The sequence below is a fragment of the Panthera pardus genome, unplaced genomic scaffold, assembly GCF_024362965.1.
Source record: "Panthera pardus isolate Hobbes unplaced genomic scaffold, ASM2436296v1 HiC_scaffold_17, whole genome shotgun sequence".
NCBI classification, from domain to species: domain Eukaryota; kingdom Metazoa; phylum Chordata; class Mammalia; order Carnivora; family Felidae; genus Panthera; species Panthera pardus.
The window spans coordinates 16295426-16310591 of record NW_026526732.1 but is presented as its reverse complement, the minus strand read 5'-3'; the positions used below and the strand labels follow the sequence as shown (position 1 = coordinate 16310591).

General features: G+C 40.2%; 1 protein-coding gene across 6 annotated transcripts in view; it reads left to right on the top strand.

Moving 5' to 3' along the window:
- The window catches only part of PLEKHG1 (pleckstrin homology and RhoGEF domain containing G1), a 229908-nt gene that overhangs the window by 168963 nt on the left and 45779 nt on the right, over positions 1-15166 (top strand). For all 6 annotated transcript variants that reach the window (XM_053904384.1, XM_053904383.1, XM_019431717.2 and 3 more), the window contains one exon: positions 11977-12046. In XM_053904384.1, the coding sequence (XP_053760359.1) occupies positions 11977-12046 (70 nt within the window). The remainder of the gene's footprint in view (positions 1-11976; positions 12047-15166) is intronic.

The following is a 15166-nucleotide window of genomic DNA, read 5'->3' as shown; positions in this document are numbered from 1 at the left end:
CTATTTCTCTTCAATCAAGCCTTTGTTTAAATGTTTTATAATTTCTCCATCACCTTCACGCACACAACTTTTAAAAGCCTAATGCCTTTCAATGTTGTTTTGACTAGAAAATGTTTTCTATTTTTAAATTGACTCATTGTCGTCTGGGAATGTTATTGATTGTTATGTTGTGATAGTATCCAACTAACTTTCTAAGCTTTTCTGTAGCTCTAATAGTGGTTTATAAATCCTTTTGGATTTTCTGTACAGACACTAGCTGACAATGAGGAAATCTTTTTGTCTTCCTGTATTCTTCTACCCATTATGTTTTTTCTTGTGTATTGTTTGGGATAGGTCCTCTCAGCAATGTTGATATGATGTTGGCATCCTTATCGTCTTTCTGACATTAGCAGGGATGCTTTAACTCTCTTTGTTCTGGGATTTAGATAAACACTTTTTCCTATATTGCTAGGATATTGTGAGTGCATACTAAATTTCATTGAATACTTAATCTGCCTTTAAGAAAATTAGGATATGATTTTCTCCCTCTGTTCATAATGTGGTAAATTGTATTAATACACATTCTATTTGAATCATACACTTATTACTGGAATAAACCCTACCTGGTCATGATGTTTTATATATTTATGCACTGATACGTTTGATTTGTTTGTATGTTTTTAAGAAATTTTTTATACGTGTTTATAAATGACCAATATCTATAACTTCTTTCTCATACTATCTTTTTTTAAATGTTTATTTCTTTATTTTGAGAGAGAGAGAGAGCACACACAGGACAGTTGGGGGGGGGGGGCGGGATGCAGAGAGAGAGAGAGAGAGAGAGAGAATCCCAAGCAGGCTCCATGACCAGCGTAGAGTGTAACATGGGCTCAATCTCACAACCATGAGAAAATGACATGAGCCAAAATCAAGAGTCAGACACTCAACAGACTGAGCCACCCAGGCGTCCCCCTCATACTGTCTTTGTTCAATTTTGGTATATGAATAGATTTAAATTGTTATTTCACAAAATCTGCCAACATAAAACATTTGGGGATGAAGTTGATACTTCATTTTTGTTTTCCTTTTTACAGCGAAATCTCTCTTTCCTCTCGTAATCCCTGTGGTAGCCTAGAAATGTAAGTCTCTAGTTTGGTGTCTGGAAGAAATCCCCGAATGGTCAGGAAACTAGGTCAGTGAGAAGAAACTTCTTTCACCCTCTTAACATGCCCCTAAAATCCCAAAACTTTTTTTTTTTACTTCCTATTAAAGAAGAACATATCGACTGTTTTATACACTCATCCTTCTCTTGGAATAGGGAAGAGTTCCCTAAACTATAATTTGAATCTTTGAGGAAAGACAGATCATTCTTTTCTATTGAATTTCTATTTCAAACTTATTAGCAAGTTAAAATCATCTAAGCTCCGTTCCTTCCTCAGAAGATGAGAGTCAAATCTTGCTTTTCCCTTAAACTCTTTCTCTTTATTCTGTATACAAGTCACTGCTTGTAAAATACTCAGCTAAGTCTAGTCTTAAGTCTAAAAAAAAAATGATCTGAGCCATCCTTTTTTTCGCCCTTGAAATGTAATTTAGAAAGTGAGCCAGGGGATACAGAGAACAGTAAGGCAGCAAAAGTTGGGAGAAGTTTTCTTTTAGTCCATTTTTTCACCACCAGAATCTCTTTAACTTCTGCACAGTGGTAGAAATATTTTTACCTGCAGGCTTTTTTTCAAGTGGACTTTCCAAGGCCAGTGCTGAGTGAAATTAATGGAACATTTGGTGCCGTTAACCTCGTTCCATTTTCTGTTCCCATGTGTACATGTGCCTGGATGCTTGCAACAAGTTAAAATGCCAGCTGACTTAGGTGGGTGGGAAAAGGAAGTGGTGCTAAGAGTCCTCTGCAGACCAGAAGGGGAGAGGCCTCATTCCTGAATCTCATTTGGTGTAAGGCAGTAGAATCTTCAAGGTCAAAATACAGTTCCTGCCTTCACGTTCACATCACTGGTCAGAGCAAATTTTACATGTAATGTGTTCTGTGAAAGTGAACAGTGTTTCCTCTAATTGTACCCCCCAAAAAAGGGACTTGAGCTCAAGTGAGAAATGTGAATCTTCTTTTTCCGAGCCCTACTCAAAAAAGAAAAAATATCTGAAACAGTTACTCAGGGAAAATGGGAAATACCCAAAACCTGAAGGTGGGATGACTCTAATTTTAGCTGTGAGCCTAAAACACAATCTATGAGTCACTCCTTCCTGTCAATGGGTATGTGGGGCTGTTCATTAGATTCACAGATGCAATGAGAAACCCGGTCCCCGCCCTTAGGCCGTAACTCTAGAAGGACAGGCCTGGTCCTGGTCTTTATGGAGTATCTTCAGTGGCTGATACACCACATTCCATGGCACGTCTGTGCTCCCGTAGTACAGGGCGTATTGTTTTATAGTTAGTCTACTTCCTGTATCTCCCGCACTCCTGTTGTTCACCAAAGTCCAGCCACAGTGGCTTCCTTTCTGTAACCTCACACAAGAGCACATCAAGCTCATTCTGGACTCACAGTTGATTTCTTAAGTGGCTTTCTCTTCCAGCCTTCCCCCCACTCAAATATCACCTCCAACAAGAGTTTTCCATGACTGCTCCAACGCTCTTCCCCCACCACCCAGCCTCAGTTGCTCTCCCCACATTGCCCTTTCTGCTTCGTATCACATAGTATAATGTCATATTATGTTGTTTTGTTTTCAGTAAAACCAATACTGTACTATTTTTCACATAAACGTTTCTTATTAAGTGATAATACATTATGATATGTGAGTTTCTACTGTAATTTCGTTTAGATTTTTCTGGTTTTTGTTTTGTGTGTGTGTGTGGTTTTTTTTTTTTTTTTTTTTGAGAGGGAGAGAGAGAGAGAGCAAGGCAGGGGCAGAGAGAGAGGGGGAAAGAGAGAATCCCAAGCAGGCTCCACACTGTCAGCACAGAGCCCAACACAGGGCTCTATCTGACAAACCATAAGATCATGACCTGAATTGAAATCACGAGTTGGACACTTACCTAACTGAGCCACCCAGATACCCCCAAGTTTTTCTGTTTTTAGAAAAATGGTGTTTTCAAATTTTATTTTTTATTACATAAGAATGCTTAACGTGTTATCTTCTTGACCGAATTTTAAAGTGTGCAATACGTTATTGTTAACTTAGGCACTATGTTGCACAGCAGATGTCTAGAATTCATTCATCTTGTTTAACTGGGACTTTTTGCCCATTGATTAGCAACGCCTCCATTTGCTCCCCCTTCCCCCTGCAAACCCCTGGGATCTATCATTCTACTATTCGAGTCTCTGAAGTTGACTACTTTAGATTCCTCAAGTAAGTGGAGTCATACTGTCTGTGTCCTTTGTGACTGGCTTGTCTCACTTAGCATGTCTTCAAGGCTTATCCATGTTATCACATATTACAGAATTTCCTCCCTTTGTAAAGGATAAATAATATTTCATTGTATGTACATACCATGTTTTCTTTATCCACTGATGGATTAAGTTGTTTCCACATCTTGGCCATTGTGAATCGTACTGCAATGACCATGGGCGTGTTAATATCTCTTCATGTTCCTGATTTCGTTTCTTTTGGATAAATACCCAGAAATCCAATAGCTGGCTCACATGTCAGTTCCACGTTTAATTTTTTGAAGAACTGCTTTCCATGGGGGCTGCACCGTTTTCTGTTCCCACCAACAGTGTACAAGGTTTGCGTTCTTCACATCCTTGCCCACATTTGTCTTTCGTTTGCTATCGCGCTCTTTATTTATTCAGTTATTAACATTTAGCACCTCTGGTCAGGGCATAAGCACCATAGGACGGGACTTTTGCCCACGTTCTTTGTCCCGTACCTCCATACCTGTAACAATGCCTGCCGTGGAGGCTTTCAATAATTATTGTCGAATGGAGAACAAACCAGATGGTGGGCCACATACATTAGGATGATGGCCTTATGACAAGAGCACGAAAACAATCCCGTTACTTTTTCCTCACTGTTCCCATTTTTTGTGTTTGTCCTATTATAGAAAATGATTGCAAAGGAAAGCTAGCCTGGTGACTCCAGCTAGGGCTCCCAGGTAGACAAGGTCTCCCATTGAAGAAACCTCAGCTTTCTAGAGTTGGTCAGGAAATAAATCATTCAATACATGTGTTTAAAATTGAGTGCAGGCCTGGGATTCAACAGCCCTGTTACTCACCCCAGTTGTGGCCATTAATTATTAGCTGTGTGAACTAAGGTAAGCTACTTCCCTTGCATGAGCCATGATTTCCTAACCTTAAAATTAGGGGTTGGGACTGGAAGGCGTCTCAGCTCCATCCCAGCTCCCTCCCACCCTGTGGTTTGAGCAACAAATGCCAGCCACTCATTTACAGGTGAGTTGTACCTGGAGCTTGGGTGGGTCCCCTGAGACACTCCCTCCAGCCAGTCCACTACGAGATGAAGTTAAACCTCAGAGGAGCTTGATTAGCATAACATTTAGAACACAGGGAGTTAAGCAATCCCTATCAAAATCACACCAGCATTCTTCACAGAGCTAGAACAAACAATCCTAAAATTTGTATGGAACCAGAAAAGACCCCGAACAGCCAAGGCAATCTCGAAAAAAGAAAACCGAAGCTGGAGGCATCACAATCCCAGACTTCAAGACCGTATTACAGTCATCGAGACAGTATTGTCCTGGCACGAAAACAGATACATAGACCAGTGGAGTAGGCAAGAGAACCCAGAATTGGACCCACAAATGTAGACCAATTAATATTTGACAAAGTAGGAAAGAATATCCAATGGATTAAAGACAGTCTCTTCAGCAAGTGGTGCTGGGAAAACTGGACAGCGACATGCAGAAAAATGGACCTGGACCACTTTCTTACACCAGACACAAAAAGAAACTCAAAATGGATGAAAGACCTCAATGTAGGACAGGAAGCCATCAAAATCCTCTAGGAGAAGGTGGGCAAAAACCTCTTTGATCTTGCCCGCAGCAACTTCTTACTCAACACGTCTCCGGAGGCACGGTGAAAAAGTAAAACAAACGTGAAAACAAAAGTGGTTTCTAACTTGCCAATGGTGGCATAAAGCTGCTGGCCGGGCCCCACTGGGCCTGGGGTGGTGGGGGAGTCTGCGCTGGGTCCACACAGTTCTCAGCTGAGGCTCCGTCCTGCCCTTAGGGCTTGGTGCTGCTCGCCCCGGCTGCCAGGAGCCTCTTGGAATGCCCTTGACACCTGACTCGTGGGGGTTTTTACTATTGGGACCTCATCGAAATAAAAAACTTCTACACAACGAAGGAAACAATCAGCAAAACTAAAAGGCAACCAACGGAATGCAAATGGCCTATCAGATAAATGGTTAGTATCCAAAATCTATAAAGAACATATCAAACACGACACCCCAAAAATGAATAATCCAGTAAAGAAATGGGCAAAAGACATGAATAGACACTTCTCCAAAGAGGACATCTAGATGGCTAACAGACGCATGAAAAAAATGCTCCACATCACTCATCATCAGGGAAATACAAATCCAAACCACAATGAGATACCACCTCACACCTGTCAGAATGGCAGACATTAACAACTCAGGCAACAACAGATGTTGGCAAGGATGCGGAGAAAGGGGATCTCTTTCGCACTGCTGGTGGGAATGCAAAGTGGTGCAGCCACTCTGGAAAACAGGATGGAGGTTCCTCCAAAAAATTAAAAATAGAACCACCCTCTGACCCAGCAATTGCACTACTAGGTATTTACCTAAGGGATACAGGTGTGCTGTTTCAAAGGGGCATATGCACCTTGGTGTTTATGGCAGCGCTATCAACAAGAGCCAAAGTATGGAATGTCCATCAATGGATGAATGGATAAAGAAGATGTGGTATATATATCTACAATGGAGTATTACTCGGCAATCAAAAAGAATGAAATCTTGCCATCTGCAACTACGTGGATGGAATCTAGAGGGTATTATGCTAAGCGAAATTAGTCAGAGAAAGACAAATATCGTATGACTTCACTCCTATGAGGAATTTAAGGTACAAAACAGATGAGCATAAGGGAAGGGAAGCAACAATAATATAAAAACAGGGAGGGGGACAAAACAGAAGAGACTCTTAAATATAGAGAACAAACGGGGCTGCTGGAGGGGGTGTGGGGGGGGGATGGGCTAAATGAGTAAAGGGCATTAAGGAATCTACTCCTGAGATTGTTGCACTATATGCTAACGAACTTGGATATAAGCTAAACAATAAAGAAATTAATGAATTTTTAAAAAATTCCTTACTTCCCAATATACAGATTCACTGCAATCCTTATTTTTTTCCTCTTTTTAAATTATTTTTTTAATTTAAATGCAAGTTCATTAACCTACAGCATAGCCTTGGCTTCAGGAGTAGAACCACGTGATTCATCTCTCGCATATGACCCCCAGTGCTTCACTGCAATCCTTATTAAAATCCCAATTGCAGTTTTATAGAAAAAAAAATCCTAAAATTATTATGGAACTGTATCAGACTCTGCAAAACCAAAGAAATCTTGAGCAAAAAGAACAAAACTAGAGGCATCCTACTTCCTGATTTCAAAATGTATTACAAAGCCACAGAAATTAAAACAGTACGGTAGTGGTATAAAGATAGATACATCGTCCAATGGAACAGAAGAGACAACCCGGAAATAAATTCATGTAATATACAATCAGCTGATCTTCAAATAGGGTGCCATCAACATGCAATGGGGCAGTGAGAGACTCTTCAACAAGTGGTGTTGAAAAAACTGGATGTCCACATGAAAAAGAATTAAGTTGGACCCCTGTCTTGCACTACACACCAAAATCAACTCAAAAGAGACTGAGGAGTAAAATAAAATACCTAGAACTGTAAAAACTTTTTGAAGAAAATGTACGGGGAAAACTTCTTGACATTGGTCTTGGCAGTGACTTCTTGGATGTGACACCAAAAGCACGCGTAGCAAAACTGAACATAGATGAGTAGGACTACATCAAATGATATTTCATGTCTTGATTCATACTATCTTTCATCTAGTTTCCCAGAGAGCTATTTGTGTGTGTGTATATTTATGAAAATGGATTATTATTCGGTTTTTCTATTTCCTTTTAATATTATGCTTGCTGCTTTATTTTAATATTCTCCATGTGTTACTTAAGGTACGGTAGTTGCTATAACAAATAAACCCTGAAACTTCAAAAAAAATTTTAAAAAGAACATAGGGAGTTAAATATTGTCAAGGAGTATTTCTATTAAGCCACGATGGATTCTGCTCAAAATTATTCTCTGAGCAGACAGAGGATTTATAATGAAATCCCTGGACACAAAACCTATGTCCTGAGCAAGCCATCCTCCGGTAATGGAAATCACTGGCCCAGAAATGTTGCTTCTTTGGCTATTATTTTTCTTCAACCTATTCTCTTCATCCAGTGTTTAGGTCCCAATGATTAGATGTCAACTATCTTTAATTCATACCCATCTACCTGTAAGAGCTATTGATACAAATGTCGGAACTGTATTTTCCAAAGTACTAATAATCTTACAAAGGGGATGTTTTTATGGGAATATTAGGAATGGATGTTTGATATTGGGACCATCATGAAATCTTGCATTGGTAAAAGGTCCTTTCAATGTGCAAGATACACCAATGGATTTTATTTTATTTTTTAACGTTTTTATTTATTTTTGAGACAGAGAGATACAGAACATGAGCAGGGGAGGGGCAGAGAGAAAGAGAGACACACAGAATCCGAAGTGAGCTCCAGGCTCTGAGATGTCAGCACAGAGCCCGACACGGGGCTCAAACTCACGAACCGCGAGATCATGACCTGAGCCGAAGTCAGACGCTCAACCGACTGAGCCACCCAGGCGCCCAAAATAGACCAATGGATTTTAAAGTAACAGGGTATAGTGCCTTGGTATGGTTTCAGACTCCAACAGATACCTAAGAAACTGCCATGTGTTTTCAGTGTAATATCAAAGAAGCATAACCACACTTCTCTTAATAGGCTATTCAAAGTCTCCTCTGTTTTCTAGTGACGTATCTGGGTGAGGCTAGATTGTTTTCTGCGTACTTCAATCAAAATAACAGATTGTAGCAGATTGAATGCAGAAGTAATCCATCCGTGTTCCGTTGGGGTCGACATTGGAGATTTACAAAAATGTGAAACAACACTAGTCTTCTCACCAAACTTTGTTTTATAAAATCTGTTTTTCACAGAACGTGATCATATTAACATGTATGGGGTTTGTTATATGAATTGATCAGTTTTCTAAAATACTTAGTTTTAATTTCTAATAAATATCCAGGGATATGATCCACATAAAGAATTTTTTAGACTCTGTACATGGGTCTGGATACCACAAAGTTTGAGGACAGCTGCCTTGAGGGACTAGGATCCCATGGAAAGCTCCACTTACATAGTTTATAGTTGCCATTGCCATGTCTCATTTTCAACCATAAAAGGACAATTTAATATCCCCAGATATTTGGGAAGAGCCTCTAACATGAATGACAGAAGCCAAAATGATCAAACGGTGTAAAGAGAGCTCAGCAGAAAGCAAAGAGCAGGAAAGAAAGGCCCAAAATAGTTAATAATAATAATAGTAATATCATCATCCTTGGAGAGGAGAAATTTTGCACTCACAAGAACAGAAACATAAGAACCACCTAAATAGCCTATTTAAAAAAATACCTTGAAATTAAGAATCAAATAGAAGAAATGAAAACGTTCAATAGAGGGGACAGAAAATGAAATTGAAGTCTCCCAGAAAATGAACAATAAACAGGATGATGGAAGATAGAGGAAGAATAAGAAAGATTAGAGTATCACACCAAGAGATCTAAAATGTGAATAATAGGGGCGCCTGGGTGGCGCAGTCGGTTAAGCGTCCGACTTCAGCCAGGTCACGATCTCGCGGTCCGTGAGTTCGAGCCCCGCGTCAGGCTCTGGGCTGATGGCTCGGAGCCTGGAGCCTGTTTCCGATTCTGTGTCTCCCTCTCTCTCTGCCCCTCCCCCCGTTCATGCTCTGTCTCTCTCTGTCCCAAAAATAAATAAAAAACGTTGAAAAAAAAATTTTTTTAATGTGAATAATAGGAGGCACCTGGGTGGCTCAGTCGGTTAAGCGTCCGACTTCTGCTCAGGTCATGATCTCGTGGTTCGTGAGTTCAAGCCCCACATGGGGCTCTGTGCTGACAGCTCAGAGCCTGGAGCTGCTTCGGATTCTTTGTCTCCCTCTCTCTCTACCCTTCTGCCGTTTGAGCATGCAGGCTCGCTCTCTCTCTCTCTCTCTCTCTCTCTCCCCAAAATAAATAAACATAAAAAAAATTTAATGTGAATAGTAGGAGCTTCAAAGAGAGAAGTGAAAATGGAGGAGAGGAAATATCAAAGACCTAATTTAGGAACAAAAGTTCCTTAGCTTTTTGGTCCCAGGATCTGTACATGCTTCACAATTACTAAGGACCCAAAAAGCTTTTTTTGTTTATGGCTTATGATGTTTTCTTTACCATGATAGAAATTAAAACTGAAAAATTGTTAAAATTTCAATGTATTCAATAATAACCACCCATTTTTAGAAAAATAATTTTACTGTTCTTTTTCACTAACATTTGTGTGTGTGTTGGAATTGTTTTCCATTTTCACAAGTTTATTGTCTGACTTACTAGAAAACAGCTGCATTCTTAGTCTGCTTCTAATTTCCATCTGAAAAAGTCCACTGTAGCCTCATGAAAGAATGAATGTAAAAAAAAATCCAAAATTGTCCAAGAATTGTTATAGAAATAGTGACCTTATCGACCCCCTGAAGAGGTCTCAGGATCTCAGGACCTGGGGGTCACTTTGAGAAGCAATTGCTCAAGAACATTTCCCCAATAGTCAAGCTGGCTTCGTGCATGAAAAGACTCACCCCAAAGTGGGCCATCACCGAATTTCAGAAGTATGTTAACAAGGCGAAAACTCTTAAGAGCTTCCAGAATAGAAAATCAGGTCACATGAAACCTGGATCATGGATCAGAATGTTATTGGACTTCTCAGCAGCATTGGAATTCAGAGAGCAACAGATAGTTTCCCAAATACTCAGAGAAGATCATTTCCAACCAAGAATTCTGTATCCACTGACATGATCAGCAAAGTGTGAAAGGAGAACATTCTAAAACAGGAAGAGTTTCAGAAAATTTACTGCCTACTGCCCTTACTCACTCAGCTACTGGATGTCGTAATCTCAAAAAGAAGGATACATCTGAAATGGTATCTAAGAAGCGGGGCACGTAACACAGGAACCAGGTGATCTGCATCATCAGGACGGGGTTGAAGAGACAACCCCGCAGGCCTGGGAGAGCAGCCCGTCTAGGTGAGAGCAGAGTGGAAGGACCAAGGGCTCCAGCAGGGAGGCCACGAAGAAAGAAGACGACCGACCAGTAGATGATCTGATGTTTGAACGCAGCGAGGCAAAGAATTATGCTTCCGGCAAAGTTTGAGGACAACTGGTGTATATTTGAAAACTAAGGGGGGAAAAAAAAGGACGACTTTAACTCCAGGGGAAACCTGGTGTTACACGAAAGGAAATATAATTATGGTATACTCCAGGGCTCAGCTAAGAATAATATTGACACGGTCATCAAAATGTAAGCTCTGACTTGAATCAAATTTCATGAGAGAGATTGTTGGCAAGATGAAGGGATGAAGGGAAGTTTGGGCAAATTAAGAAGGAAATAATATCTCAAAAAATACTGAAAACACATTACCGGCATGTTTAGAGCCGTGGATACATACAGCAGAAACAGAAGAAGTGGAGAATGCTTCTGGAGGATGGCGGTCCAGCATGGGAAATGGAAAACAAGAAACTGCTTGTTTTTATTGTAATTCCTGTAGAACTATTTACATTTTTATTAAATATATATCTCTAATTAAAATATGTAAAATATATTAATACAACTTATACAACGTGTAATTTGGAAATGTGTTAACATATAACCCCGTGATAGCCTTTGACCCAGGAATTCCATTTATATATAGACTTTTATCCAACAGTAGGAGATTAGTTCCATTACTTATGGTATAGCCACACAATGAAATATTATGCAGTTACTTAAAATAATTATATTCCCATTAAAAAATAAGATTTTTCATCTGAGGAAAAATATTTCCTCCCAGTGTAGCTTTCTTTTAGAGCGCTATCTCCATTTATTATTTTATTTTATTTTATTTTATTTTATTTTATTTTATTTTATCTTATTTATCTTATTTTATTTTATCTTATCTTAATTTATTTTGTCATATCTTATCTTATCTTATCTTATTTTATTTTAAATTAGTTCGACTCCCAATGTGGGGTTTGAATTCATGACCCCGAGATCGAGAGTCACATGCTCTACCAACTGAGCCAGCCAGGTGCCCCTCTCTGTTTATAATTTTAAATTTGTTAGTGTGTGTGACCTTTCATAGAATGTCTGACTCTCCCAATAGATTCCAAGCTCCAAGCACTTACAGACCATATGTCATGTGGCTCACTGACGTGTTTGTTCTTAGTGCCTTGCCTAGCATTCGGCACCTAGACAGCTATGTGATGAATGAGTAAGTGTGTGTAAACATGTGTACAGACAATGCCAACCGTGTAGAAGACTTCAGTGTCAGGCTGGGCTTATCTCTAGGTGGGAGAGTTATGGGTTGGACCTGTGTTTAAATCCCTGCTGCACCATGACCTTGGGCAAGTCCCTAATGGAAGCTTTGGATAAAATGACAATGGATCATCAGTTATCCAGTTAAATGTGATTCCTCATAGCAGTTGCCAGCTCTGGGCTGCCCGCTCTCCCACCTTGAGAGTGCACTTTGGCTTTGACCACTAGTAAAAGCTTTCTTAAAAAAAAAAAAAAAAAAAAAAGATTCCTTGTAAATGCCCTATAAATGTACAGACTTCTAAGTTATATAAAATGTCCTTGATAGTCAAACTATAATACTTTCTGGCTTTTTTTTTTTTTTTTTTTTTAGTGAACTTCTACAAGATTTGGAAAACTGTGAAAACGATCCTGTGGCCATAGCAGAATGTTTTGTGTCCAAGGTAAGCAAGGTTCATTTCTCTTGGCCAACCAAGACAGACACAGATTGCAAATTGTTTTCATTTTAAAGTTAAAATGACTGGTTTGTTCCATACTGGATGAAGTTAGCCACTAATCTCTCTTCACTCTGTTTTTTGTTGTTTTTTTTCCACTAGCAAGGAAAAAAAAAAATACTGTTACTGTCCCTAGTAAGTTAGGAAGTACTAACTTAGTAGTTGTCCTTGAACTTACATAGTAACTGAATGATGTTTACTCATCTTTCCTAGGGAAAAAAAAAATTAATCTTGGTGGGGAGGAAAAATGCAGAATAGGGTAACATTTGAAAAATAATACATATGAAATACCACAAGACCAGTTCCAAAAATCTGTTGGAATCTAGGTATTCTATATATAATATACGTGGTGCTAGCCGAGGCTATATAATTATCACTGGGGAATAAAGAGATGGCAGAATTAATCTCTTCTATCTTAAATATGCGCTCTCATTTTCCGACATTTTTCTTAAGCTGCATTGATGGCTGAGAAAAATATAAGAAAAGGCTCTGACCGTTAAAGCTTAAATGGTCAGCTCTGTACCAGGATTCTGAAACATACAAGACAATCCTTTACACTCTTTTCTCACTTGCTACCTTCCTACTATATATAGAATCCTATCTTAAGTTTGTCTTAAACATTCAACAGCTTTCATTTGGAAAAGGTCTAGTGGAAATGATTTTCAGCAAACCTTCATGTGATTTCTGCAGTTGTGGTTTCAAATGTGCAAAGGTTTAGGCAAGGTTCATGATGGTACTTTGGGATCAACCAAGAATTAGCACCTCATTTAACACTCCAGAGAGCACTGTGAACTTTGAGATGTCTGACCCTGGCTCAGGACGTGTTTCACAGGGTCATTTCTTACGGCCACAGATCCATCCAGTGGTACTGAATCCAATCACAACACCCTGGGTGTCCTTGAAGCATGATGCCTTAAAGGCAGTTGATGGGCTTGCGTATAAAATACTCCCGATGGTGGGCGGCTGCGTGGATGTCAGCGTGTTAACATGTACGATGTGCACGCATGCTTACACAATTCTTCTCACACGTTGCCTGTGTCATAATTGATTCTCCAGAAGGGTAGGAATTTAAAAAAGAGCAGGCAAGTGGAAGAGGGAGAAAGGGGGTAAAAAGACGTGCTGAGTATATATCAGAGTAGATATGTGAGAATAGCCACAGCGCATAAACAACATGGAAACCATCGGAAACGCTGGGGCTTTTACCGGTAACTGTAATCACAAGCTGATTAAAGACGGTCCAGCATACGCTTAGCTCCGGCTTAATTATTCACATAAAAGTTTGTTTATGCGCCACGTTGCCAACTCCCAGATCTTATTTTTCATTGTAATGTTGCCAAGTTTAATTAGAAGACTAACTTGGGCATTCCGCACTTTCACATATAAGCAGTGAGCATTCGGTTCTGGCACAGCCTGCCTTTCACTCAGCACCCTGAAATTTAGAAGATGTTACGATTTCTGAAACACAACCAGCTGCTCCACTCTGGGGAGGAATGGAAAATTGCTTTAATTGAGAGGCCATTAATGAAAGAGGTAAAGCTGGCAATTGACTTCTGCTTTTATCTGAATCACTGGGGCTTACACGAGACTCATCTTTGACCTTGCTTTTGTGGTATGTGGAGATTACAGAAATCCTTCCTGACAAAAGGGGAATACGGTACTTCTTACCTGCTGCTTAGAAAAGAAGGACAAGGGACTGCAGGGGCCATTCCTTGGGGGGACAAGAGTAAAAGCTCCCCGGTGGGCAGGCCAAGCGGTCTCCCAGCTGAGCATCTGTCTGTTGTTAGGACTCCGGAAACACCTGGAGCAGTTTTCCTTGGTTTCCTGCCTTCACCTCACCTTCATTTCTGTCCCTTATCTCGACTGTCAGCGGGGCTGACCCCAGACAGCAGTTAAGAGGGAGACAAAGTTTATCTTCAGAGACCCCGCGTCCCCTGAGCCCCTCCTCCCGCCTCCCTTGGTGCCCTTCTCCCTTCAGTGCCCAGGCACGCACACCCACGTGCACACACACCCCCTATCCGCTTACTGAAATTATCCTCAGGAAAGTACTGACATTGGATATTCCTACCATTGGAATGAATTCAAGTTCATGTTACCTCACCCATATGCTACTTACATATTAAGCCTTTCTCATAGTGTCCAGTGAAAACTCCTCAGGAATCAAAGTCTGTGTGTGTGTGTGTGTGTGTGTGTGTGCGCGCATGTGTGTGTGAGAGAGAGACAGAGCGCGCTCACACATGAAAGCGATGGACCCCATGACCAAAGAAACCCTAAAATCGTACAGATTTCTTTAATCTGGTTATTCATTCAGTAAACAGTTGAGTACCCCATATGCTCAATTGGCCATCCCTGACTGTCTCTTTTATTTTGGTTCTTTCATAATTAAATGTCCCATTTTTACATCTCTAATTACAGTTTGACAGAGTTTAATCAGAAGGAAATACCTATTTTTGTATGCTTTCTTTATCATTGTCTTTTCCCCTAAATAGTTCTAAAAAGGAATTGGGGTAGCATATATTGAGTAAAAGGCATTTAAGGATTAACTAACTCAGGGCTATTGATTTTTGTAAAAAACCATTGCTGGAATTGTCCACAGAGCTCATAAATCGAAGGTCAAATATACATTTGATTCTATGTTAAGACCATGTAGTTGCTTTAAATCAAAACTGCCTAATTTAAGATTGGAATAGAGCCATGATGTCACAAAAGGCACAGCGATTCAGTCGTGCAACAGTCCTGAGGCTTTATTAGGGGGAAGGGGTATGCAGGGCCAGTATATGATGTCATTCAGATATATTTTCCTTGCAGCCGTTGTTTTTAAGTTTGTCATTGCAAATGAGCCTAAAGGTTCCTAAATTTAGGAGAGTCGACCTGATAATTGTTCGATCCCAGGTTGACTACAGCAGCAGGCAGGCAGAAAAGAAGCAAGAAACTGAGAGCGTGTGAGCGCGCCCAGAGAAAGGCTCTATCTGCCATTAATTTCCTGGGTGGCCTCAGGCAGATCACTTTGCTCATCTCGTCTGTGGAGGCTGGACGCTCCAGTGCCTTCGGGGGCTTAACCAGGTGAATGTA